This window comes from Camelina sativa, chromosome 5, assembly GCF_030686135.1.
Source record: "Camelina sativa cultivar CO46 ecotype springtype chromosome 5, ASM3068613v1".
In the NCBI taxonomy this organism is placed as follows: domain Eukaryota; kingdom Viridiplantae; phylum Streptophyta; class Magnoliopsida; order Brassicales; family Brassicaceae; genus Camelina; species Camelina sativa.
The window spans coordinates 10,646,439-10,669,566 of record NC_141884.1 but is presented as its reverse complement, the minus strand read 5'-3'; the positions used below and the strand labels follow the sequence as shown (position 1 = coordinate 10,669,566).

Below are 23,128 nucleotides of genomic sequence, written 5' to 3'. Positions count from 1 at the left end.
TTTTTTTTCTGGGTTTGGACCGTTTTTTTTTTTATCGTTTGTTTTTTTTTGACCGTTTGTTTTTTTTCTGACCGTTTTTTTTTGACCGTTTTATAAACACTCTCTGACGCTCCACCAGTCTCCTGGAGAAATCAAAATCAGTTTAGAGAGAGAGAGAGAGAGAGAGAGAGAGAGGGAGTGCGAGAGAGAGATCGTTCGATTCTAACGGCGGTGAGGCAGAGAGAGAGAGACCGTTCGATCCTAACGGCGGCGAGAGAGACAGAGACCGATCGATCCTAACGGCGGCGAGAGAGAGAGAGAGACCGTTCGATCCTAACGGCGGAGAGAGAGAGAGCAAGCGGACCTGAAGAACAAGTCAGAGGAGGTATCGACGTATCGTTTCGTGTTCTTCTTCAATTTAAATTTTCGTGTGAATGTTTATTTTTTTTGCTTTTGGAAATTTTTAGGGTTTGTTTCTATTTTTGGGTGAAACTGAAACAGGTCTTGACTCTTGCGTGTTCGTGGACGAGGACTGAGACGATGATTTGATTCGACTCAGAACAAACACGGTCGCCGGCGTGCGTGCGTGTTCGGTGACTCAAACTGATCGATTACAAAATAAAAGATCTTTGTCTTATCGGCGTTGTTCTTCTTTAATCGTTTTTTTCTTCTTTTTCTTCTTTCTTTCTTTCTTTCTAATGAATTGATTCTTTTCACTGCAGGGTTAGGGTTAATAACGTAGCGATCACAAGGCGACGAAAGAGAGAGATAGACCCAAAACAAGTCAGAGGTATCTCTCTAATTACAGAGGTGGTGTCGTTGTTTAGCTTTTGAAATAAGAGTAGTTCCTTCTTGTATCTTATTTAACTAATGTGTTTGTTCCTTTCTTTCTTTCTTTATTTTGCCTGGTGAAACGACGATACAGGTTTGTGACTGTGGCTGTGTGTTCTATAGGTTTACCACTAAGAGGGAGGGGACTTATCTGGTAAGTTTGTTGTCAGGACGGTGATGTGTGGTTTGGTTGAGCTGTGATGATGCGTCTCTGGAGGTTTAGCACTTTGAGCCCAATTGATCTCTTTATCTATCGTCGTCTTCTTAGCTTCTATCATGTTGTTAGTCGATGCTTTAAAATGCCAATGACAAGAGACTGCTTCTGCCCCCAGATATGAATTTTAGAACACTAATGTCTTAATACTTAATATGTTTTTTTACATTATTGGTTTGTTTTTCTTTTTCTGTGATCAGCTTCCTGCTAGTTCCAATTCTTACATGACAAGTGATCCTGGTGTTGTGAACTACTTCAATCTTTTGGTAGAGAGATGAAGCTCAATCGTCAAGTCAGGCCAGTCAGACTCATTACTTCCCATCCATATGAGAGACTGAGAATTTTGTTTTCCTGCTTGTGCTTCTCTAGATGATGGAGATATTATCAAGGATGATGCTAAACTCGTGGACCCAAATGATGGTAGAATTCTCTTCACCGTAAGTCATCTCAAAATCCTCTGATTTTCTTTAATTTCTTCTGTTTCAAGTTTATCTATCTCCCTCAACCAATGATCCTTTTTGTTTCTTTTTTTTTTTTTGAACAACAAGGTACCATAATTCAGAACAAAACCCTTGATTTTACTGAGCTAAATGGAATCCAGAAGCAGGTACATTGTGTTTTATTTATTTTCGTCTTTTGTTTTTTTATTCAAGTATGTAACAAGAATCTCAGGTTTAGGTTTCGTTTTGCAGGTTTGCTTAAAAAGCTTGAAGCTAAGTATAAGGTATGAAAAAACATGTTCCATTATTCACTAATGCTGGTTGTTATAATTCAGACTTTTAAAAAATATATTAAGGAAGCTTCTTCTAATTCTTTATTTTTGTGCAGATTGGAGATATGCTATGGTTTGAAGATTCAGAACCAAAAAGGTAAAACATCAAACTGATTCTTCTTGTTATAGGTGTCTTTGACTCAATACATCTTCCGTTCTCGTCCACTTCGATTTCCCAATCTTTAAGTCAGTAAGTTGCTTTAAAACACAGATTCTACTTTATTTCAATTCTTATAAACTGTAATGCATTTTCAGATACTCGAAGAGAGCTAAATGGTGTCTGAAAATGCATTACAGTTTATAAGAATTGAAATAAAGTAGAATCTGTGTTTTAAAGCAACTTACTGACTTAAAGATTGGGAAATCGAAGTGGACGAGAGAGAGAGCTTTGCTATGAACCTTCTTCTTCCTTCAATCATCGTATTGAAGCTTCTTCTAATTCTTTATTTTTGTGCAGAATTGGGAAAATCGAAGTGGACGAGAACGGAAGATGTATTGAGTCATAAACCTGAGATTCTTGTTACACTGTTGATAGAAAGAAAAACAAGAAACAAAGAAAACACAATGTAGAATCTGTGTTTTAAAGCAAGAAGGTTCATAGCAAAGCAATCAGATGATGCTCTTCTCGGAGCTGTTGGATGGTCTCGGAACTTTCATTCTAATTTTTTTTCTTGACAATATTATATTTGTATTTTGGATTCATCTGTAGTTAGGATTTTTGTTGCAGGTTCGTGCGGCTCTTGAAGTATTTGTCAATTTTAAGACCGATAACAGTGTTAAAGTGACGAGAGAGTAAACAGGCCTGAACAAGTCAGAGGTATCTTCTCGTTTTCTTCTAAACCTATGAATCTACATATTTGATTTTCGTGTGAATTTTTTTGCTTTTAAAATAAGAGTTTCACTTTTGTATTATATTGGGAATTTTAAATTGTTCTGCTATTATAATTACATAGGTGGTATTGATGTTTTGCTTTTGAAGTAAGAGTTTCGTTCTGGTATTATATGGGGATCTTAATTAACTAATTGTTTGTTCCTTTCTTCTTTTGCCTGGTGAAATGGCGATACAGGTTTGTGTCTGTGGCTGTGTGTTCCAAACCAGGACGATGAATCATAATTTTTCAAGGACGTACGAAAGCATCAAGGTTTATCACTCATAGGGAGGGGACTTATCTTGTAAGTATGTTGTTGTCATGACGGTGATCTTGGTTGAGCTGTCATGATGCGTCTTTGGAGGTTTAGCACTTTGAGCCCAGTTGATCTTTATCTATCCTCGTCTTCTTAGCTTCTATCATGTTGTTAGTCGAAACTTTAAAATGCCAATGACAAGAGACTGCTTCTGCCCCCAGGTATGAAGTTTAGAACACTTAATTATCTTATTGTCTCATACTTGTATGTTTTTTACATTATTGGTTGTCTTTCTTTTTCAGTCATAGGCTTCCTGCTAGTTCCAATTCTTACATTACAAGTGATCCTGGTGTTGTGACTTGTAAGGAGCTACGTACTTCTTTTTGGTAGAGAGAAGTCAGACTCACTCAATCGTCAAGTCAGGCAAGTCAGACTCGTTGTTGAGAATCACTCAAAGCATTCGTTTCAGTTCCCCATCCATATGTTTTTACATTATTGGTTGTCTTTATTTTTCAGTGATAGGCTTCCTGCTAGTTCCAATTCTTACATGACAAGTGATCCTGGTGTTGTGACTTGTAAGGAACTACTTGCTTCTTTTGGTAGAGAGAAGAAGCTCAATTGTCAAGTCAGGCAAGTCAGACTCGTTACTCACAATCGCTCAAAAGTTTCGTTTTTGTTCATCCATATGTGAGACTGAGATATCTTTTTTTTTTAATTGGTTTTGTTTTCCTGCTTGTGCTTCTCTAGATGATGGAAATATTATTAGGGATGATGCTGAACTCGTGGACCCAAATGATGGTAGAATCCTCTTCACTGTAAGTCATCTCAAAATCCTCTGCTTTTCTTTATTTTCTTATGTTTCAAGTTTTTCTATCTCCCCCAGCCAATGATCCTTTTTTCTTTTTTTTTTTTTTGGTTGAACAACAAGGTACTACTCAAGTGGAAGAGCACGGCCTGTGATGGAGTCAAGAAGCAGGTACATTGTTCTATTTTTTTCTTTTTGTTTTTGTTTTATCAACCGTATAACAAGAATCTCAGGTTTATGTTTCGTTTTGCAGGTTTGCATGAAGAATGAAGAAGATTCGTAACCAATAAGTAACAACGTCAAACTGATTCTTCTTTTTAAATGGAGTCAAGAAGCAGGTATATCGTGTTTTATTTGTTTCTGGCTTTTTTTAATCAACAGTGTAACAAGAATCTCAGGTTTATATTTCGTTTTGCAGGTTTGCATAAATTGGATGTGTTTGGAAAAAGCTTGAAGCTAAGTTTAAGTTATGAAAACACACAATTTCCCAGTAAATTATTTTTCAGAGCTCTTCACGGTAACGTTTTTGAGTTATATTTTGTTAGGCTGAGTAAAAGGTATGAAAAGAACAATTTCACACTTCAGACTCCAGTGCCAAATCCAGAACTGATTCTAGTGATTGATGAGTTTTTTCTTAATACCATTGATGGTTTTGGTTGCAGGTCTGAGTGATGAGTTAAGATATGCGTACTAAAGAATCGAGTCCAGAAGCAAGTATATTGTGTTTTATTTGTTTCTTGTTTTTTAACCAACAGTGTAACAAGAATCTCAGGTTTTGTTTCGCTTTGCAGGTTTGGAAAAAAAGCTTGAAGCTAAGTATAAGGTATGAAAAAAACATTTTCCAGTATAATCTCAGATTTTGTTTTCGTTAAGGCTGATTTTTTATAATTAAGATTTAGTAAAATGTATTAAGGAAGATTCTTCTAATTTTCTATTTTTGTGCAGATGGGTGATATGCTATGGGTTTGAAGAAAGAAGAAGATTCAGAACCAGAAAAGGTAACAATATCAAACTGCTTCTTCTTGTTATAGGTGTCTTTGGCTCAATACGTCTTCCTTTCTCGTCCACTTTGATTTGCCAATCTTTAAGTCAACAAGTTGCTTTAAATCGCAGATTATATTTATTTGATTATTTATAAACTGTAATGCAATTTCAGATACTCGGAAGAGCACAATCTGTTAAGCGGGAATCAAGAACCAGTTTAGTTTAACCTTTTGATCATTCATCCGGGAGCTTACTGGAGGTCAGTATTAAGTTGTTTTCATTTGTTGTGGTTATCAAATTGTCAAAGATTGTGTCTTTCTTTGTTGAATATAGGTATTTGCAATGGGCATCCTCAGGGCTTTACCACAAATATAGGTGAGGAAGTTTGCTTTTGTACTGAGTCCTATTCTGCAAGTGAGGTATCATGTTTTCGCATTTACTAGACTTTTAATTTTGCTGGAAAAGTATTTGACGTCTGGTTAATGTAGGAGTTGCTCGATATCATGTTTACGCATTTACTAGACTTTTAATTTTGCTGGAATAGTATTTGACATCTAGTTAATGTAGGAGTTGCTCGATATCATTCTTGTTTTCTGATTCTACTTAGGTTGATCACATTGCTCTTGTCTTTGCAAGTGATGGATGTTCAGAGGACATGGCGTCTTCAACTCTCATCTGATTTGACGAGAAACTCCACAACAATAAAAAAGGTATACATTCTTGGGGTTTACTGTGTGTTTCTTTATCCGAGTGTTTTGCTTTCTTAAATTTGACTTTTGTTTCGTAGATAAGATCTTAATTAATGGGTTTGTTTATTTTGGAGATTCTGTGAAACATCTCTCCACATAAAACAACTCATCACCGGAGGAGAGAAGAAGCTCAGTCGTCGACGCAAAGACTCCATTGCTTTTCCCAACAATTCAGGCAAGTCGTTCCATTACTCAACAAAATCACTCAATACATTTGTTTCAGTAGTTCCCCTCCCATAAGTGAGACTGAGACTTTTTTAGTTTTCTTGTTTGCTGCTTCTCTAGAAATTGGAGATATATGGGGGTTCACTCTTCTTGTTCTGTAAGTCATCTCATAATCCTCTGCTTTTCTTTATTTTATTATGTTTCAAGTTTATCTATCTCCCTTCACCAGTAATCTTTTTTTTTTTTTTAACAACAAGGTGCTACTAAAGTGTAACTCGACAAGGCACCAGAACTGACTCAAGCCAAAGGCAGTAATCAGAAAAATGCATAAAGGTAGTTGACATTCTTAATAACCATTCTGATACCCCAATTGTGTCTCAAGTTCCTCTTGTTATAGTTTATTTTAATGTGTAGATTCCTTTAACTGCAGGTAAACGAGTGTTTAATACTTAGCTAGCACTACCATTCTGAGTCATCAAAATCAAAGCCATCACAAGGGAAAAGCTAGATGACAGGTGAGTCAGTTATTGTTTTAAAATCAGCAAGCTCTTCACTCTACAACTCCAGCTTTTGCCTGCACCACAAAGAAGTACACCACGTCTGCCATAATTCAAGGTAAATACCTTCCATCAGAGATTATAGTCTTAATTAATAACGATTCTGATACCCAAATCTGGTTTCACGTTCCTTTAGTAATAGTGTTCTGCCCATTTATTGCCTCACTGCAGGAAATCATAGCCAGCTCTACAAAACTGATTCAGGAAAATAGAGCTCTCAAAAGGCAAAAGCTAGATGATGCAACATAAAGACAGGTGAGCCAAATTGTTACAAAAACAGCATGTTTCACTTGTAATCTCACTCTGCATAACTGAAAATCTTTCCTCCTCAGCATGTTGATTCTCTCAACGACAACAACAAAACAAGTCAACAACAACAACGGATAAAACCTCTGTAAGTAAACTTTAGATCCTTATCTTGATTTTATTTTCTTCTGTTGCAAGTTTTATCCTTCAACCAAGCATTGTTGATGAGTAATATCTGGTGGAAGTATATTTTTTCTTGTCTTTGCAGGTGATGAACAGAAGAGGACGTTTTTTTCAGGACGTCTTCAGCTCTCATCTGAGTTGACGAGAAACTCTACAACCAGAAAAAGGTAACTATTCTTGGTTTTTCTTCAACTCTCATCCGAATGTTTTTGGTATTTAAATAAGAGTGTTGTTTTTTATATGGGATCTTAATTGATGGGTTCGTTTCTTTTTCTAGATTCTATGAAACAGCTCTCTACAAAAAACAACTCATCACCAGGGAGAAGAAGCTTAATCGTTGAGGCTAAGACTCCATGTTGTTCGAACAAGTCAGGGAAGTCGTTCCATTACTCACAATCATTCCATACGTTTGCTTCAGATCCCCATCCATAAGTTAGACTGAGATTTTTGGTTTTGTTGCTTCTCTAGATGATGGAGGTTCAGTTTCTTCTCATTAATGTTAGGGATGATGTCACCCAAACGGTGGAAATCCCCTCTTCTTGCACTGTAAGTCATCTCAAAATCCTCTCTGCTTTTCTTTATTTTGTTCTGTTTCAAGTTTATCCATCTCCCTCAACCGATGATCCTTTCCTTTTCTTTTCTGTTGAAAAACAAGGTGCTACTGAAGTGGAACTCGACAAGGCATGTGAACAAAAAGGTACCAGTCATTGCTTCATGCCAACAATTCCCTTCCACAGGTAATAAACTATTGAAACTCTATGATTCCTCTTAACTTTTCTCGCATCTTTTTTTTTTCTTCTTGGAATTATATTTTGATTGAATTCCAACATGCTGCTATTTTACTTGTCCATAACCTACGTAAGCGAGCATTGACAAGAAATTCCGACATGCTGCTGTTTAAATTTATTTATTTTTGGTTTTTTAGATGGAATGTGACTGAGATATGCCATAGGTTTGAAGAATGAAGAAGATTGTGACTGAGTAACAACATCAAATTTTCTAGTTATAGATGTCTTTCACTCAATACGTCTGCAAGAGAGGTATCATGTTTTCGCATTTACTAGACTTTTAATTTTGCTGGAAAAGTATTTGACGTCTGGTTAATGTAGGAGTTGCTCAATTGCATTCTTGTTTCTGATTCTGCTTAGGTTGATCACATTGCTTGTGTTGCATTTGATTTTGGGAAGCAAAGGTGCGGTAAACTTTGTTCAGCTGACAAGGCTACAACTATCTTGGAGGTAAATTCTTGATAACTGCATACAAGTATAAAACTTCCAGCTAAATTAGAAACTATTGTGATAGATCCAGAACTCATGTTTTTTTCTTTCTGAAATTTCTTTGGGTGCAGGGATCGCTGTTGTGGAGGAAAATAGTCATATCAATGGCTTCAGAGTATACTGAGGTTGAAGCGAGTCATCTCTTGATTGACACTGCTATGATGGATCTTGTTCGGCAGGTTTTTTTTCTTTCTGAAAGCCAGTCCTATCTGGAACACTTTTTCCAGCTCCTCATGTATTAACTGCCATGATTTACAAAATGCATTTTAACTTTGTTATGTCCCAGTTCGATACCATTCTCATTCTGACTGGGATGATTTTTGCTGATATTCTTTCTGATGTCGTGGCCAGAGGTTCTCCCAATTACCAAAAATGTGCTTCAGCGAGCTGGATCATTGGAAGGGTCTCTCTCTCTTGTTCCCTTTCTCTTAATGTTGTTGCTGTTTAGTCTCATTTGCGAGAACTTACTGTTTTCTGCTTAGAATTTGTATTAGAAATTGAAAGATGTTAGTATTAGAATTTGGCGAGATTGTTTTTTTTTCTGAAGAAAGGGATTTAGAATCGTGGGTGGGGTTATTTGGTTGTAATCAAAATGGTTATTTCTTAGCCACTGAAATGTCTAAGACATTGCGTCTTTGCTCTATATTAGGACTGGAATTTAGCTTACGGGAGATGCCTATTGGAAGAGCTGCTCTGGGAGTTCCCTTTCCGGAGGAGACCATCGCAGCTGCAAAAGAATCAGATGTAGTGCTTCTCTGGGTCTTCTCTCTTGTCCCAACCTATGTTGTTGGCTCTAAATTTTTTTGGGAAATACAGTTTCTCATATTTTCATGTTTGGTATGATTTAAGGTACAAGTGGGATAACAGTGAAAAGCATTTGAGGCGTGAGAAGGGGATACTTCAGCTTCGTGAAGGGGATACTTCAGCTTCGTGCAGGTCTTAAAGTCTTTGCAAATCTGAGACCTGCTACAGTTGTGCCATAGGTAACCATCCTCAGCCTAATCTCATAAATTCTTGGTAGTCAGAACTTTGTTTCTTGTGTGAACTTCAAATTTTTGTTTTGTTTTTATACAGTTAGTGGATGCTTCCGCCTTGAAGAGAGAGGTAGCAGAAGGTGTTGATCTTAAATATTGTAAAAGATCTTACACGAGGTCAGTTTAAATTTTAAAACTGATTGTAATTCTTGTCTTTCTCGTTATGTAGTGGGACAGTTTCTTTAGATATGATGTCTCACGATAAGGTATTTGTTTTGTAGAGCCAAGGGGCATAAAGACCAATGAAAATGGCGAAGAAGTTGTGTTTAACAGTGAGGTTTATGCAGATTGAAAATCTCAGATACAGATTTCCGTGGATAGATTGTTAAGTACTACGGACTAATATTTTAAAGCAGTTTTTATGTTCCTCAGATTGATAAAATTGCTCACTGATGCCAATGCAATATTTTCCTCTGCAGGCCACTTTTTAATGGATGGAACGAGTAACAACACTAGCCTCTGAATATGTTGATGTTGACAATGCTGCGATGCAGCTTGTTCGTGACCCCAAACAGGTACATGTATTTGCCAAACTAGTCAGCGTTGATAACGGTTTGGAAATTGTGTAAATACTTACAATGGATACAATGGGTCGATTATTTCATATGTGCAGTTTACACCATTGCTACAAACAACAAATTAGGTGATATATTATTATCCGGTGAAGCTTCAATGAATCACATGAAACATTGGAATGCTGCCATCTTCTAGTCTCAGTGATTCGGTATAATATAAAACAATCTGATTTACTATGCAGTAGTATGATCTTGTCTAAACATAAACCCCTTCATGGCTTCATGCTTAATACAGCGACCTGGACTCTTTGAACCTTTACATGGTTCTGCACCTGATATTGCTTGACAGGTTCTAACTTTATTCTTCAAACAAACACGGCTTTTGTTCCCTTATATAAAAACTACTTCCATGCCCCCAAAAATAAAGTGCACAACTTCTCTATTATTTGAATTTCCAGGATAAGACGAACCAATTGGCAACCATGCTCAGCGCTACAATGCTTCTGAAATACGGACTTGGAGAAGAAAAGGCAGTCTTTTAAAGATACATCTAACTCTGCGCAGGATGATTATATGTCGAATGCTTTTTACTTTAGATGTTCAGTGGATCTAGTACAGCCTTGTGCTGCTGGTCCGATAGAGCAACCTACTTGCCTATTTTGTCTTGGTAAAGTCTTAACCTTTAAATTATTCAAATGTATGCAGAAATATGGCTTAGTGTAGCGATAGAAAGTGTGAGTACAGGTATTATTACTAAGATTGACAGTAACTCTTTACTATGTAGTCCAAACAGATGCAGTTACTAGGTAGTAGACCTGCCTCATTGTTCCTTGAAACATTTGAATATGTAACCTCTTCACTTTTTTTTCTCCCAAAAGAAGTGTAGTCACAGACTGGCATCCCCACAATGATCCGTCACATTTGCGATTAACAATGTTTTTTTATATTTTTATACATGAATGAATTATTTAGGGCTTAGTTAGAGACAACTTGGTCTCCTCTTATTATATTAATAATCACCTGAAGAACAAGTCCGAGGAGGTATCGTTTTGTGTTTCAATTTAATTTTTCGTATGAATATTTATTTTTTGCTTCTGGAAAATTTTAGGGCTTGTTTCTCTTTTTTGGGTGAAACTGAAACAGGTCTTGTGTGTTCGTGGACACGAGGACTGACGATGATTTGATTCGACTCAGAACAAACACGGTCGCTGGTGTGCGTGTTCGGTGACTCAAACTAATCAATTACAAAACAAAAGGTAATAGATAGGTCTTTTGTCTTCTCGGCGTTGTTCTTCTTGTTATAGTTTTTTTTTTCTTTCTTTCTTTCTAATGTGTTGCTTCTTTTCACTGCAGGAGTGCAGGATTAGGGTTAAAAACGTAGCTAGCACTACCAGAGGTATCTTTCTAAACCCTATCGAAACTTTTCATTCTGCTATTATAATTACAGAGGTGGTGTCAATGTTTTGCTTTTGAAATAAGAGTAGTTCGTTCTTGTATTATATGGGGATCTTGTATCTTAATTAACTAATGGGTTTGTTCTTTTCTTTTTCCTGGTGAAACGACTATACAGGTTTGTGTCTGTGGCTGGGTGTTCCCAAACCAGGACAATGACCCATACTTCTCCAAGGACGTACGAAAGCATCAAGGATTATCACTGAGAGGGAGAGGACTTATCTTGTAAGTCTCTTGTTGTCAGGACGGTAATCTGTGGTTTGGTTGAGCTGTCATGATGCGTCTCTGGAGGTCTAGCACTTTGAGTCAAAGCTTTAGAATGTTAATTACCTTATTGTCTAATACTTGTATGTTTTTTACATTATTGGTTGTCTTTCTTTTTCAGTGATAGGCTTCCTGCTAGTTCCAATTCTGACATGACAAGTGATCCTGGTGTTGTGACTTGTAAGGAACTACTTCAATCCTTTGGTAGAGTGATGAAGTTCAATCGTCAACTCAAGCCAGACTCCATATTACTCACAATCACTCAATACATTCGTTTCAGTTCCCCATCCATATATATGTGAGACTGAGATTTCTTTTTTTACTGTTTTTGCTTCTGTAGATGATGAAGATATTATTAGTGATGATGCTGAATCGTGGACCCAAATGATGTTGAAATCCTCTTCACTGTAAGTCATGTCAAAATCCTGATCTTTTCTTTATTTTGTTCTGTTTCAAGTGTTTCTATCTCCCTCAGCCAATGATCCTTTTTTTTTTTTTTTGTAGAACAACAAGGTACTATTCAAGTGGAAACTCGGCGACAAGGCACCAGAATTCAGTTCAAAACCCTTGATTTTACTGAGCTAAATGGAGTCCAGAAGCAGGTCTATTGTTAACTTATAAATCGTAATGCAATTTTCAGATACTCGAAGAGCACGGCCTGTGATGTAGTCAAGAAGCAGGTACATTGTTCTATTTGTTTCTTTTAGTTTTTGTTTTATCAACAGTGTAACAAGAATCTCAGGTTTATGTTTCGTTTTGCAGGTTTGCATGAAGAATGAAGAAGATTCGTAACCAATAAGGTAACAACGTCAAACTGATTCTTCTTTTTAAATGGGAGTCAAGAAGCAGGTACATTGTTCTATTTGTTTCTTTTAGTTTTTGTTTTATCAACAGTATAACAATAATTTCAAGATTATGTTTCGTTTTGCAGGTTTGCCTGAAAAGTTTGACGCTAAGTATAAGGTATGATAAAAAATCATTTTTGTATAATCTCAGATTTTTTTTTTAACCAAGCTGGTTGTTTAATTCAGACTTAGAAAAATACATTAAGGAAGATTCTTCCAATTCTCTGTTTTTGTGCAGATCGGAGATATGCTATGGGTCTGTTTAAATGGAGTCAAGAAGCAGGTATATCGTGTTTTATTTGTTTCTGTTTTTTTTTTAATCAACAGTGTAACAAGAATCTCAGGGTTTATTGCATAAATTGGATGTGTTTAAAAAAAGCTTGAAGCTAAGTTTAAGGTATGAGAAAACACAATTTTCAGTAAATTGTTTTTCAGAGTAACGTTTTTGAGTTATGTTTTGTTAGGCTGAGTAAAAAGTATGAAAAGAACAATTTCATACTTCAGACTGCAGTGCCAAATTTAGAACTGATTCTAGTGATTGATGAGTTTTTTCTTTAATACCATTGATGGTTTTGGTTGCAGGTCCGAGTGATGAGTTAAAGATATGCGTACTAAAGAATCGAGTCCAGAAGGAAGTATATTGTGTTTTATTTAGAAGCAAGTATATTGTGTTTTATTTGTTTTTTGTTTTTTAACCAACACTGTAACAAGAATCTCAGGTTTTGTTTCGTTTTGCAGGTTTGCATGAAAAGCTTGAAGCTAAGTAAAATATATTACGGAAGCTTCTTCTAATTCTCTATTCTTGTGCAGATGGGTGATATGCTATGAGTTTGAAGAATGAAGAAGATTCAGAACCAAAAAGGTACCAAACTGTTTCTTCTTGTTATAGGTGTCTTTGGCTCAATACGTCTTCCTTTCTCGTCCACTTTGATTTGCCAATCTTTAAGTCAGCAAGTTGCTTTAAATCGCAGATTATATTTATTTGATTATTTATAAACTGTAATGCAATATCAGATACTCGGAAGAGCACGAACTGTTAAGCGAGCTAATAAGCAGTTTAACCTTTTGATCATTCATCCGGGAGCTTACTGGACAAGGTGAGGAAGTTCGCTTTTGTACCATGTCCTATTATGCAAGTGAGGTATCATGTTCGCATTTACTAGATATTTAATTATGCTGGAAAACTATTTGACGTCTGGTTAATGTAGGAGTTGCTCAATTGCATTCTTGTTTCTGATTCTGCTTAGGTTGATCACATTGCTCGTGTTGCATTTGATTTTGGGAAGCAAAGGTGCGGTAAACTTTGTTCAGTTGACAAGGCTACTAGTATCTTGGAGGTAAATTCTTGATAACTGCCGGAGGTTCTCCCAATTGCCTAAATTGGGCCTCAGCTAGCTGGATCTTTGGAAGGTTCTCTCTCTTGTTCCCTTTCTTTTAATGTTGTTTCTGTTTAATTTCATTTGCGAGAACTTACTGTTTTCTTTTGGGTGAGACAAAACAGGTCTTTGTGTTCGTGTTCCAGCCAGGACGGACGATGCTTTCTTGTCTCAGAACACAAAAACGGTCGCCGGCGTGTTCTTACAGTAAAACAACATCAAACTTGATTAAAAGCTAATCTAGGTCTTTGTCTTGTCGGCGACGTTCCTCTTGTTATAGTTTTTTTTGTTTTTAATGTGTTGATTCTTATAACTGCAGGGCAATGAGTGTTAAAAACGTAGCTACCACTACCAATCTGATTCAGCAAAGGCGACAAGAGAGCAAAACAAGTCAGAGGTATTAATCGATTTGCCGATGTTTTGCTTTTGAAAGAAGAGTTTCGTTTTTGTGTATGGGATCTTAATTAATGAGTTTGTGTTTCGTTTTGGGTGAAACGAATCAGGTCTGTGTCTGTGTTCGTGTTCCAACCAGGAACATGACTCAGATTTTTTCAAGGACGTACGAAGTAGATTCAGAACAAAAACGGGCGCCGGCGTGTTATTACAATATAGGTCTTTGTCTTGTCCGCTTCCCCGAATTTGTTTTCATTTAGGCTGGTTGTTTTAACGAAGCTTCTTCTATGCAGATCGGATATATGCTTTGATTTGAAGATTGAAGAACATTCTGAACCAAACAAAAGCAAACCTTCCCCCAACGGTAACAACGTCAAACATAGAGGTATATTGCTTTTATCAAGATAGCGGCCTTGTCAGAAGTCCTCCAAGCAGTTTATATATGGTTCACTCTTTATATATATATATGATGAGTACGTAATAGCATCTGGTGGAAGTATTTGTTTTCGTGTCTTTGCAGGTGATGATCAGAAAAAGACGTTGTTTTCGTGGTATTGCTTCAACTCTCATCTGATTTGGCCAGAAACTCCACAATGACAAAAAAGGTATACATTCTTGTGTTTCTTCATCTGAGTGTTTTGCTTTCTTAAATATGACTTTTATTTCATAGATAAGATCTTAATTAATGGGTTTGTTTCTTTTGGAGATTCTGTGAAACATCTCTCCACATAAACAACTCATCACCGGAGGAGAGAAGAAGCTCAGTCGTCGACGCAAAGACAGCTCAGTCGTCGACGCAAAGACTTTATTACTTTTTCCGAACAAGTCAGGCAAGTCGTCTCATTACTCAACAAGATACTTCGCTTCAGTAGTTCTCCATCCATAAGTGAGTCTGAGATTTTTTTTGGTTTCCAACAAGATACTCAACAAGATACTTCGCTTCTAGATGATGGAGATATATGGAGGTTCACTCTTTCTTCCTGTTAATAATATTAGGGATGATGCTGAACTATGCCCCAATTGATGGAAAATAACCTCTTCTTATTGTTCTGTAAGTCATCTCAAAATCCTCTCTGCTTTTCTTTACATTTATTTTTCTGTTTCAAGTTTATCTATCTCCCTCAACCAGTAATCTTTTTGTTTTGTTTTTTTGTTTGTTGAACAATAAGGTGCTACTGAAGTGGAACTCGACAAGGCACCAGCATTGTCTCAAACCAATGGAAGTAACCAGAAAAATGTATAAAGGTAGTTGACATTCACGTGTCTCTTGTTATAGTTTTTCTTATTTGTTGATTCAATGCAGGGAAATGACTGTTGAAAACGTAGCTAGCACTACCAATCGGACTCAGCAAAATCAAAGCCATCGCAAGGTACACTCCCGGAGGAGAATAGAAAAGTGGTGCGTTGTGCTTCACGGTTGCTTGTATAACTTTTCTGTTAGTCTCTCTCAACTCTTGTCGTCTCTTTTTCAGGTTTATGTCCAAGAGAAAAAGTACAGACAAAACCGAACAACACTAGACATCAGAAGAAGAAAAAGACAAGAGAAAGTAAGACAAAATCGAGTAGCATTCACAGATAATCAGAAGAAGAGGAAAACCGAACAACATTGACACGCTTAACACGTAGACATGATAAGAACACGTGGAAGCCCCAAAAGACTCTTTGCCTTTACACGTGGACATGAGAAGAACACTTTGAGTTGACACCCAAAGAGTGTTCGTCTTAACTCTAACCGACGTGACCCTCACAAATCTCAATTCAGTTATACGAAAATCGGAATTCACCAAATATCTCGGCCACGATTTTAGAAGAATAAAAATAAGAACATCCTAATCATGCCCTCACTCGGCCAACTGGCGAAGCACTTGATGAATGATGACTGTATAAATTGAATTAAACATTTCCTTGTTGGAAATGATAAGAATATAACAGAGAAACAAAGAGGAGAATCACAGTTTCTATTTTTGATTGATCTATCTCCAGGCAGATGATTCGATTCGACTCAGCCATATAGTTTCAAAATTTTTGCATGAGTTTACAAAACTCATTCAAATGATTCTTTTTTTTTTGCCTATAATTAAATGATTTATCTAAATGTTGTTTATTTTGGGAGAAAAGCAATTTTATTCATCTGGATGAACCATCTTAAATCTTAATGCACAAATCTAATGCCCTATATAACATGCAAGACACGATACTAGCTACTAGCTAGTGGGATACTTAAGTTAGGCGACAAGTAGGTTGACTACAAGTCCACGGGAATTTTGAAAAGTCTTGTGGAGTAGTTTTCTATGTGTGCTTGTGAGCAAGTGTATTTATGTCCCTTATTTCTTTAAGGTTGCATTACCATGACAACACGATAAAGGAATTTACTAGCTTCGCCTCATATGCAAATGAACCCTTTGAACACGTAACTTGAAGCGCAAATGAACCCTTTGTCTGTTAAATTAATTTTCTTTGTTTTTAGATTAAAATTTGTTTTTAAAAGTTTAATGGCTAAAAAGAATCTCACATTTCTTTAAAAAAAGTTATGGGCCCTATTTCTTGAGAGCAATATGGGGCGGATGCACTGTTTGGAAGTATAACAATTAACAAGGCACGAGACTAGTGGTAGACTTGACTCAGACGACAAAGAAGGTTTACTATAAGTTCACGAGATTTTGGAAAAGTCTTGCAACTATTATATGTGGTTGTGACTTGTCAGCCGGTATATTTCGACAGCAATAAGAAGAAGAAATTTTGCATTTGCTTCCTCTCATATATATTCACTTTCCTGCAAAATTTGAGAAGCACACGAGTGATTTTTAACCCAAAAAAAAAACAAAAAATGACAAGCATGGTTTTGTTTCTCTTATTTTCTTTCAGTGCTCTCATGTTACTTGGAGCATATGGTTTTACCGATGAAAGTGATAAGAAAGCTTTGGTCGACTTCAAGTCTCAAGTTGCTGAAGAAAGAAGAGTTGTTTTGTCCTCATGGAATAACTCTTCCCCTCTCTACAACTGGAAAGGAGTTACATGCGGCCTCAAACACAAGAGAGTTACCGGTTTGAACCTCACAGGGTTCCAGTTGGGCGGAGTGATATCAGCATCTATTGGTAATCTTTCATTTCTCATATCACTTAATCTCTCTGATAACTCTTTCGGTGGTACCATCCCTCACGAGGTGGGAAATTTGTTTAGACTTGAGTACTTGGATATGAGCTTTAATAATCTTGGAGGAGAGATTCCAGTAAATGTATTTAACTGCTCTAGATTGTTGCAACTTCGTTTGCACTCAAATCATCTTGAAGGAAGTGTTCCTTTAGAGCTAGGGTCATTGACGAAGCTTGTCTTTGTATCTCTTGCTAAAAACAACTTGAAAGGGAAGCTCCCTGCCTCTATAGGAAACTTGACATCAATCATGCAAGTTAACTTTGCGGCTAACTATCTAGAAGGAGAAATTCCGGGTGATATAGCTAGATTGACTCACATGTTCTTTCTTGTTTTAGCAGAGAACAACTTCTCTGGTGTTTTCCCTCCTGCACTATACAATTTATCGTCGCTTGAGTATTTATACTTAGAGGCTAATTATTTCTCGGGTGGCCTGAGACCTGATTTTGGTAAGCTGCTACCAAACTTACAGTTTTTACATCTGGGAAGAAATTATTTCAAAGGAGCCATTCCAGCAACACTTGCCAATATCTCGACTCTTCAACTCTTGTCACTCAATGACAACAATCTGATAGGAAGTATTCTTCCTGGCTTGGGAAGATTACAGAATTTGCAAATCCTGTCTTTTTCTTATAATCTTTTGGGGAGTCAATCGTTTGGAGATTTAGAATTCCTCGGTGCTTTAACGAACTGCACCCAACTGAAAACTTTAGACGTTAGTGGAAATAGGCTTGGAGGTCACTTGCCTACCTCCACTGCAAATCTGTCCATAAACCTCCGAGATTTAGGCCTTGGAGCAAATTTCATATCTGGAAGCATTCCTCACGATATTGGGAAGCTGGTAAGCCTACAAAAACTTTTGTTACAAGAAAATCAGTTAACAGGCCTACTCCCAACCTCTATTGGCAAGCTTCTACAATTGGAAATATTTGCTCTCAGTTCAAATAGTATATCAGGAGAGATACCATCTTTCTTAGGAAACATCACTCGGTTGGACGTGCTATTCTTGGAAAACAATAGCTTTGAAGGAACCATTCCTCTAAGTCTTAGTAATTGTACTTCCCTACGGTACTTAATGGTTGGGCCAAATAAGTTGCATGGGACTATACCTAAGGGAATTATGGGAATGCAATCCCTAGTTGAACTACATATGTCAGGTAGTTCTTTGACCGGCACTCTACCAGAAGAAATTGGAGGACTTAAACATCCGGACTATCTGCTGCGCGTAATAAATTATCCGGACAACTTCCACACTCCTTGGGAAATTGTCTCTCGATGGAATTACTTTCGCTGCAAGGTAATCATTTTGATGGACCGATTCCGGATATAAGAGGGTTAAAGGGTCTTAAAAGAGTTGATTTCTCCAATAATAATCTCTTTGGAAGTATACCTGCTTATCTTGCAAACTTTTCTTCATTGGTGTATCTCAATCTCTCTAATAACAACTTGGTGGGAAGTGTGCCAACAGAAGGAAATTTTCGAAATGCTTCTATTGTTTCAGTATTTGGAAACAAAAATCTTTGTGGAGGCATCAAGGAGTTCAAACTAAAGCCATGCATCAATGAAGCACCATCAACGGGATCAAAGCATTCCTCCTCTCTTCCGAAGAAAATAGTGATCGGGGTCGTCGTATGCATTGCTTTGCTTTTGCTGCTCTTAGTAGCTTCATTTTCTCTATGTCAATTCAGAAAAAGAAAGAAGAACCGGGAAAATAATGATCCAACTCCTTCCACAGTGGAGGTTTTACATGACAAGATAAGTTATGGAGAGATCCTAAATGCGACTGATGGCTTCTCTTCGAGCAATATGATTGGGTCAGGAAGTTTTGGTACGGTGTTTAAAGCCTTTCTCCCTGCAGAGAACAAAGTTGTTGCTGTGAAAGTTCTAAACATGCAGAGACGTGGAGCAATGAAGAGCTTTATGGCAGAATGTGAATCCATGAAGGACATACGACATTGTAATCTTGTGAAACTATTGACGGCTTGTTCGAGTATTGATTTTCAAGGGAACGAGTTCAGAGCTCTCATCTATGAGTTCATGCCTAATGGAAGCCTTGATATGTGGCTGCACCCAGAGGAAGTAGAAGAGATTCGTAGGCCCTCAAGAACTTTGACACTTCTTGAAAGGCTCAACATTGCCATTGACGTGGCTTCTGTTTTGGACTATCTTCACGTTCATTGTTATGAACCTATCGCTCATTATGATATTAAGCCAAGCAATATCCTCCTAGACGATGATTTGATTTCCCATGTTAGCGACTTTGGTCTCGCTCGTCTTCTCCTCAAGTTCGATCAAGAGTCTTTCTATAACCAACTAAGCTCAGCTGGTGTTAGAGGAACCATCGACTACGCCGCACCAGGTAATATTAGTGTAGTGTACTTTACTAATGAATAAAATTAGTGTTTTTTGGTTTTTGTTTTTCATTACAAGCTTGTTTATGTGAATTATGATGCAGAATATGGAATGGGAGGACAGCCATCAATACATGGTGATGTATATGTTGGATAATTCCAACTTGAAGAACAAGCTATCTCCTAGGAAGTTGCCTTAAGAGATAGAATAGGAAAAGGAAAAGTTCCTAAAGTCTTAAGTTGTAATATGTTAATCCTAATAGGTTTAGGAAAAGATGAAACATATAAATATATGAGTCTATGGAGAGGTGTTCCATGAGACCAGAGAGACTTGAGAGATTTAGTTTTTGAGAAGTTTTCTAAATCAATAAGACAGGTGTTCTTATATTCTTCAAGTCTTTGATCTTATATTTGGTATCAGAGCTACATCTCTCAAGTCTCTCAAAAACTAAATCTCTCAAGTCTCTCTGGTCTCATGGAACACCTCTCCATAGACTCATATATTTATATGTTTCATCTTTTCCTAAACCTATTAGGATTAACATATTACAACTTAAGACTTTAGGAACTTTTCCTTTTCCTATTCTATCTCTTAAGGCAACTTCCTAGGAGATAGCTTGTTCTTCAAGTTGGAATTATCCAACATTCTCCCCCTAATTCCAACATGAACTTTGGGAAGCTTGATCTCTTCAACTCCAAGTAAACTCCTCATTTCCTTGAACTTAACCCGTCCTAGAGGCTTTGTAAGAATGTCGGCCTTCTGTTCTTCTCCTGGCACATGATCAACTTCGATTTGATCATTCTCTACACACTCCCGAATGAAATGATATTTGGCGAGCATGTGTTTTGTTTTCTCGTGAAAGACTGGGTTCTTGGTTAGAGCTATGACTGATTCATTATCGATTCTAAGCAGGATCTTCTCTCCTTTCACGCTTAGTATCTCACTCAACAACTCCTTAAGCCATATCGCTTGTTTTGCAGCCTCCGTAGCAGCCATGAACTCTGCCTCGCATGATGACAACGCAACAGTCGGCTGTTTCTGTGTTGTCCAAGTGATAGGCGATGAACCATAGTAAAAGACATGACCCATGGTGCTCCTCCCATCGTCAATGTCAATGTTGTGACTACTATCACTGTACCCTGTGACCTTCCTTGATCCATCCCTCTTAAAGAACAACCCGTAGCTCATAGTTCCTTTCAAATACCTTAGAACATGCTTGATTGCTTGCCCATGTGACACTCTCGGACTCTGCATATAGCGACTAAGCACCCCAACTGCAAAATACAAATCCGGTCTTGTGTGAAGAAGATATCGCAAACATCCAATGGTCCTTCTGTACCTAGTCGCATCAATCTCTGTTTCTTTCTGTGCCTTCGACAAACTCAGTCCCGGCTCCATCGGTTCATGAGTTGAATTGCAGGAACCCATCCCTGCATCAATAAGAATCCCTTGAGCGTATGCTTCTTGCTTGATTCTTATTCCATCCTCTCCTTGGAAAACTTCTATGCCAAGATAATAAGTTAGTTTCCCCAAATCCGACATTTCAAACCTCCTTGACATGTCTTCCTTGAAACGTTTAATGATACTGAGTGACGTCCCTGTCACAAACAGATCATCAACATAGATAGCCACAATCAGAAACTCCTTATCCTATTTCTTGCGATAGACTGTTGGTTCCTTCACACACTTCTTGAAGTTCATCTCCTTAAGAACTTGATCAAGTCTCAAATTCCAAGCTCTTGGTGCTTGACGCAGTCCGTACAAAGCTTTTATGGGAACTCGATTGATGAGATATGTTGAGTGGCGAACAGCTTCTCCCCACATATTATTTGGAATCAACATTCCCTTCATCAAGCTTCTTGTCATCTCCATCAAGGTACGGTTTCTTCTCTCTACTACACCGTTTTGCTGTGGTGTATACGGTGCAGTCAAGTGTCTAGTGATACCATTCTCCTCGCAGAACCGATTGAACTCACCTGAAGTGAACTCTCCTCCTCTATCGGTTCAAAAAGTCTTAATAGCCAACCCACTCTGTTTTTCAACAGTCTTTAAACCGTTTAAAGCGTTCAAAGGCTTCGCTCTTTTCCCTCAGCAGCATCGTCCACATGTACCTAGAGAAATCATCAATAAGCACAAAAACATAGCGGTTGTTGGCTGGTGTTTGTGGTGAGATAGGACCACACAAGTCTCCGTGAACTAACTCCAAAGGTTGAGATGCACGAAAACTGGTTTTACTTGGGAAAGAACCTCTTGTTTGTTTCCCTATTAGACACACATCACACACATCCTTCTCATGAATCATGTGTAGCATTCCTTCAACCATGTTCTGTTGAACCATATTCTTCATAACTGCGAAATTTACATGCCCCAGCCAAGCATGCCAACGCCATGTAGCTTCACCATTGTCGATCTGCAGACACATTGGTAAGCTAATCTCCATCGGAGTTTTATACAAACGGTTTGGTGACCTGATAACTCGCACAAGCAGCCTTCCACATGGGTCTAGAAGTGTCAGAAAATCCTTTTTCATATTCACTTCACACCCTCCTTCTGTAGCTTGTCCTAAACTCAGTATGTTGTGCTTCAGTTCGGGTATGTAGTAGATTTCTTTTAGGGCTCTTATCTCGCCTGTCTTGCAAACAAAATTAATAGTTCCTTTCCCAACAATGTCAACATATGAGCCATCACCAAACCTTACTTTCCCCTTAATTCTTTCGTCCAAACTGCAAAAGAATTCTCTGTTCCCTGACATGTGATTACTCGCTCCATTATCTAGATACCATACACTTGCATTGCCTTTGTTGATATCTTAATTTTCTGGAATCACCTTGTCTTCGTTAAGGAACACAACTTCATGCATATAAAGTCCATCTGCTTCTTGTGTCTCATTCAGGTTCGACTCTTGATTATGATTCTGTATCGGCTTGTTGGTGCAAGTCGTCGCATAATGTCCAGGTTTGTCGCATCTCCAACATATCACTTTAGACAAGTCTTTCTTCGGTTTGTTTTGGTTATCTTATGTGGTTTCTCCTCCTTGGTTTTGGCCATTGAATCTCCCTCGACCTCTGCCTCTACCGAAATCACCTCTGCCTCTACCGTAGCTTCCTCTACCGTAGCTGCCTCTACCTCTTGATCCTCCTCTAAAACCTCCATATCCTCCGCGATTGTTAGAGGTATTGGTGAACATCAACTTCCCTTGATCTTCGATCGGACTCACTTCACCAATTCGCTCCTCATAAGCTTTTAGTCTTCCCACAATATCCACAAACGTCGTGGTGTTTAAGTCAAAGACTTGTTCTAGAGAAGCTACCATATGGATAAACTTTGCTCTAGGCAATCCTGTGAGAAACTTCTTTACAAGTTTCGATTCATCAATGGTCTCTCCCAATGATGCTGACTGCGATGCAAGGCCTGAAATCTTGCCTACAAAATCATCTACGGTATCTGAATCATTCATCTTCAAACGTTCTAGTTCAGCTAACAGAGTTTGAAGTCTAGCCTCCTTAACACGCTCCGCTCCTTGGTGACGTGATCGGATGGCTCCCCAAAGAGATTTGGCTGAATCTTGCTCTCCTATTTGCAAGATAAGTGACTCTGGAACAGACTGAAACAGAAGTGCAGTCGCAATATCGTTCTTCTTTTCATCTTTGGATCCAGGTTCAATAACATCCCATACCTCGCTGACTCGAAGTATGATCTTCATCCTCATCGACCAAACTGTGTAATTAGTCGGTGTGAGTAACGGACATTGGATCGATGGTGCTCCAAGGTCCTTACTTCGTAACGGTGGATTTGCTTCAGCCGCCATGCTTTGTCGTAGTTCTTCTCCACCGGTTTTAGGTCAGAAGCACACCTTGCTC

General features: G+C 37.8%; 2 protein-coding genes and 1 pseudogene across 52 annotated transcripts; all 3 read left to right on the top strand.

Moving 5' to 3' along the window:
• Positions 1–120: 120 nt before the first annotated feature.
• LOC104786457 (uncharacterized) lies at positions 121–15,736 on the top strand. Of its 50 annotated transcripts, XM_087449862.1 has the most exons (66): positions 121–364; positions 481–561; positions 702–769; positions 905–1,027; positions 1,225–1,461; positions 1,573–1,631; positions 1,717–1,748; positions 1,853–1,893; positions 2,254–2,437; positions 2,524–2,613; positions 2,864–3,142; positions 3,224–3,344; positions 3,438–3,551; positions 3,669–3,736; positions 3,850–3,897; positions 3,980–4,064; positions 4,145–4,436; positions 4,518–4,549; positions 4,672–4,724; positions 4,883–4,969; positions 5,044–5,085; positions 5,347–5,420; positions 5,534–5,634; positions 5,745–5,781; positions 5,882–5,957; positions 6,055–6,239; positions 6,353–6,436; positions 6,514–6,575; positions 6,696–6,777; positions 6,888–6,978; positions 7,079–7,156; positions 7,266–7,347; positions 7,536–7,650; positions 7,759–7,848; positions 7,959–8,066; positions 8,239–8,290; positions 8,537–8,631; positions 8,737–8,870; positions 8,962–9,038; positions 9,143–9,245; positions 9,341–9,436; positions 9,535–9,645; positions 9,732–9,785; positions 9,895–10,103; positions 10,580–10,692; positions 10,790–10,832; positions 11,007–11,179; positions 11,274–11,332; positions 11,493–11,559; positions 11,657–11,832; positions 11,915–11,952; positions 12,084–12,115; positions 12,236–12,394; positions 12,580–12,859; positions 13,012–13,138; positions 13,245–13,407; positions 13,499–13,617; positions 13,693–13,770; positions 13,877–13,985; positions 14,060–14,151; positions 14,287–14,371; positions 14,473–14,652; positions 14,763–14,817; positions 14,936–15,003; positions 15,070–15,136; positions 15,239–15,736. In XM_087449862.1, exons 35-38 carry the CDS (start codon positions 7,992–7,994, stop codon positions 8,749–8,751), a joined length of 237 nt encoding a protein of 78 aa, XP_087305988.1. In that variant the 5' UTR covers positions 121–364; positions 481–561; positions 702–769; positions 905–1,027; positions 1,225–1,461; positions 1,573–1,631; positions 1,717–1,748; positions 1,853–1,893; positions 2,254–2,437; positions 2,524–2,613; positions 2,864–3,142; positions 3,224–3,344; positions 3,438–3,551; positions 3,669–3,736; positions 3,850–3,897; positions 3,980–4,064; positions 4,145–4,436; positions 4,518–4,549; positions 4,672–4,724; positions 4,883–4,969; positions 5,044–5,085; positions 5,347–5,420; positions 5,534–5,634; positions 5,745–5,781; positions 5,882–5,957; positions 6,055–6,239; positions 6,353–6,436; positions 6,514–6,575; positions 6,696–6,777; positions 6,888–6,978; positions 7,079–7,156; positions 7,266–7,347; positions 7,536–7,650; positions 7,759–7,848; positions 7,959–7,991; the 3' UTR covers positions 8,752–8,870; positions 8,962–9,038; positions 9,143–9,245; positions 9,341–9,436; positions 9,535–9,645; positions 9,732–9,785; positions 9,895–10,103; positions 10,580–10,692; positions 10,790–10,832; positions 11,007–11,179; positions 11,274–11,332; positions 11,493–11,559; positions 11,657–11,832; positions 11,915–11,952; positions 12,084–12,115; positions 12,236–12,394; positions 12,580–12,859; positions 13,012–13,138; positions 13,245–13,407; positions 13,499–13,617; positions 13,693–13,770; positions 13,877–13,985; positions 14,060–14,151; positions 14,287–14,371; positions 14,473–14,652; positions 14,763–14,817; positions 14,936–15,003; positions 15,070–15,136; positions 15,239–15,736. The 50 variants fall into 50 exon arrangements, with proteins under 50 accessions (XP_087305988.1, XP_087305986.1, XP_087305946.1 ...); XM_087449860.1 differs by having other exon boundaries at positions 14,473–14,596; positions 14,686–14,817; positions 14,936–15,136; XM_087449820.1 differs by having other exon boundaries at positions 8,174–8,290; positions 14,473–14,596; positions 14,686–14,817; positions 14,936–15,136.
• A 798-nt stretch (positions 15,737–16,534) lies between these two features.
• LOC104786453 (putative LRR receptor-like serine/threonine-protein kinase At3g47570) lies at positions 16,535–19,654 on the top strand. Its single transcript, XM_010511875.3, has 2 exons — positions 16,535–19,275; positions 19,372–19,654. Exons 1-2 carry the CDS (start codon positions 18,192–18,194, stop codon positions 19,422–19,424), a joined length of 1,137 nt encoding a protein of 378 aa, XP_010510177.3. The 5' UTR covers positions 16,535–18,191; the 3' UTR covers positions 19,425–19,654.
• LOC147943536 (putative receptor-like protein kinase At3g47110 pseudogene) lies at positions 16,594–17,936 on the top strand (annotated as a pseudogene). Its single transcript, XR_015556652.1, has one exon. The product of XR_015556652.1 is annotated as a putative receptor-like protein kinase At3g47110 pseudogene (transcript).
• Positions 19,655–23,128: the final 3,474 nt, after the last annotated feature.

Bases quoted from the DNA above. Each gene is read 5' to 3' on its own strand.
- LOC104786457 (XM_087449830.1), top strand. From the start codon at position 7,992: ATGGCTTCAGAGTATACTGAGGTTGAAGCGAGTCATCTCTTGATTGAC. The intron at 8,067-8,173 runs GTTTTTTTTCTT...GTTATGTCCCAG, and splicing joins TGATGGATCTTGTTCGGCAG to TTCGATACCATTCTCATTCT. The intron at 8,632-8,736 runs GTAGTGCTTCTC...GTATGATTTAAG, and splicing joins CAGCTGCAAAAGAATCAGAT to GTACAAGTGGGATAACAGTG.
- LOC104786453 (XM_010511875.3), top strand. From the start codon at position 18,192: ATGGAATTACTTTCGCTGCAAGGTAATCATTTTGATGGACCGATTCCG. The intron at 19,276-19,371 runs GTAATATTAGTG...ATTATGATGCAG, and splicing joins CATCGACTACGCCGCACCAG to AATATGGAATGGGAGGACAG.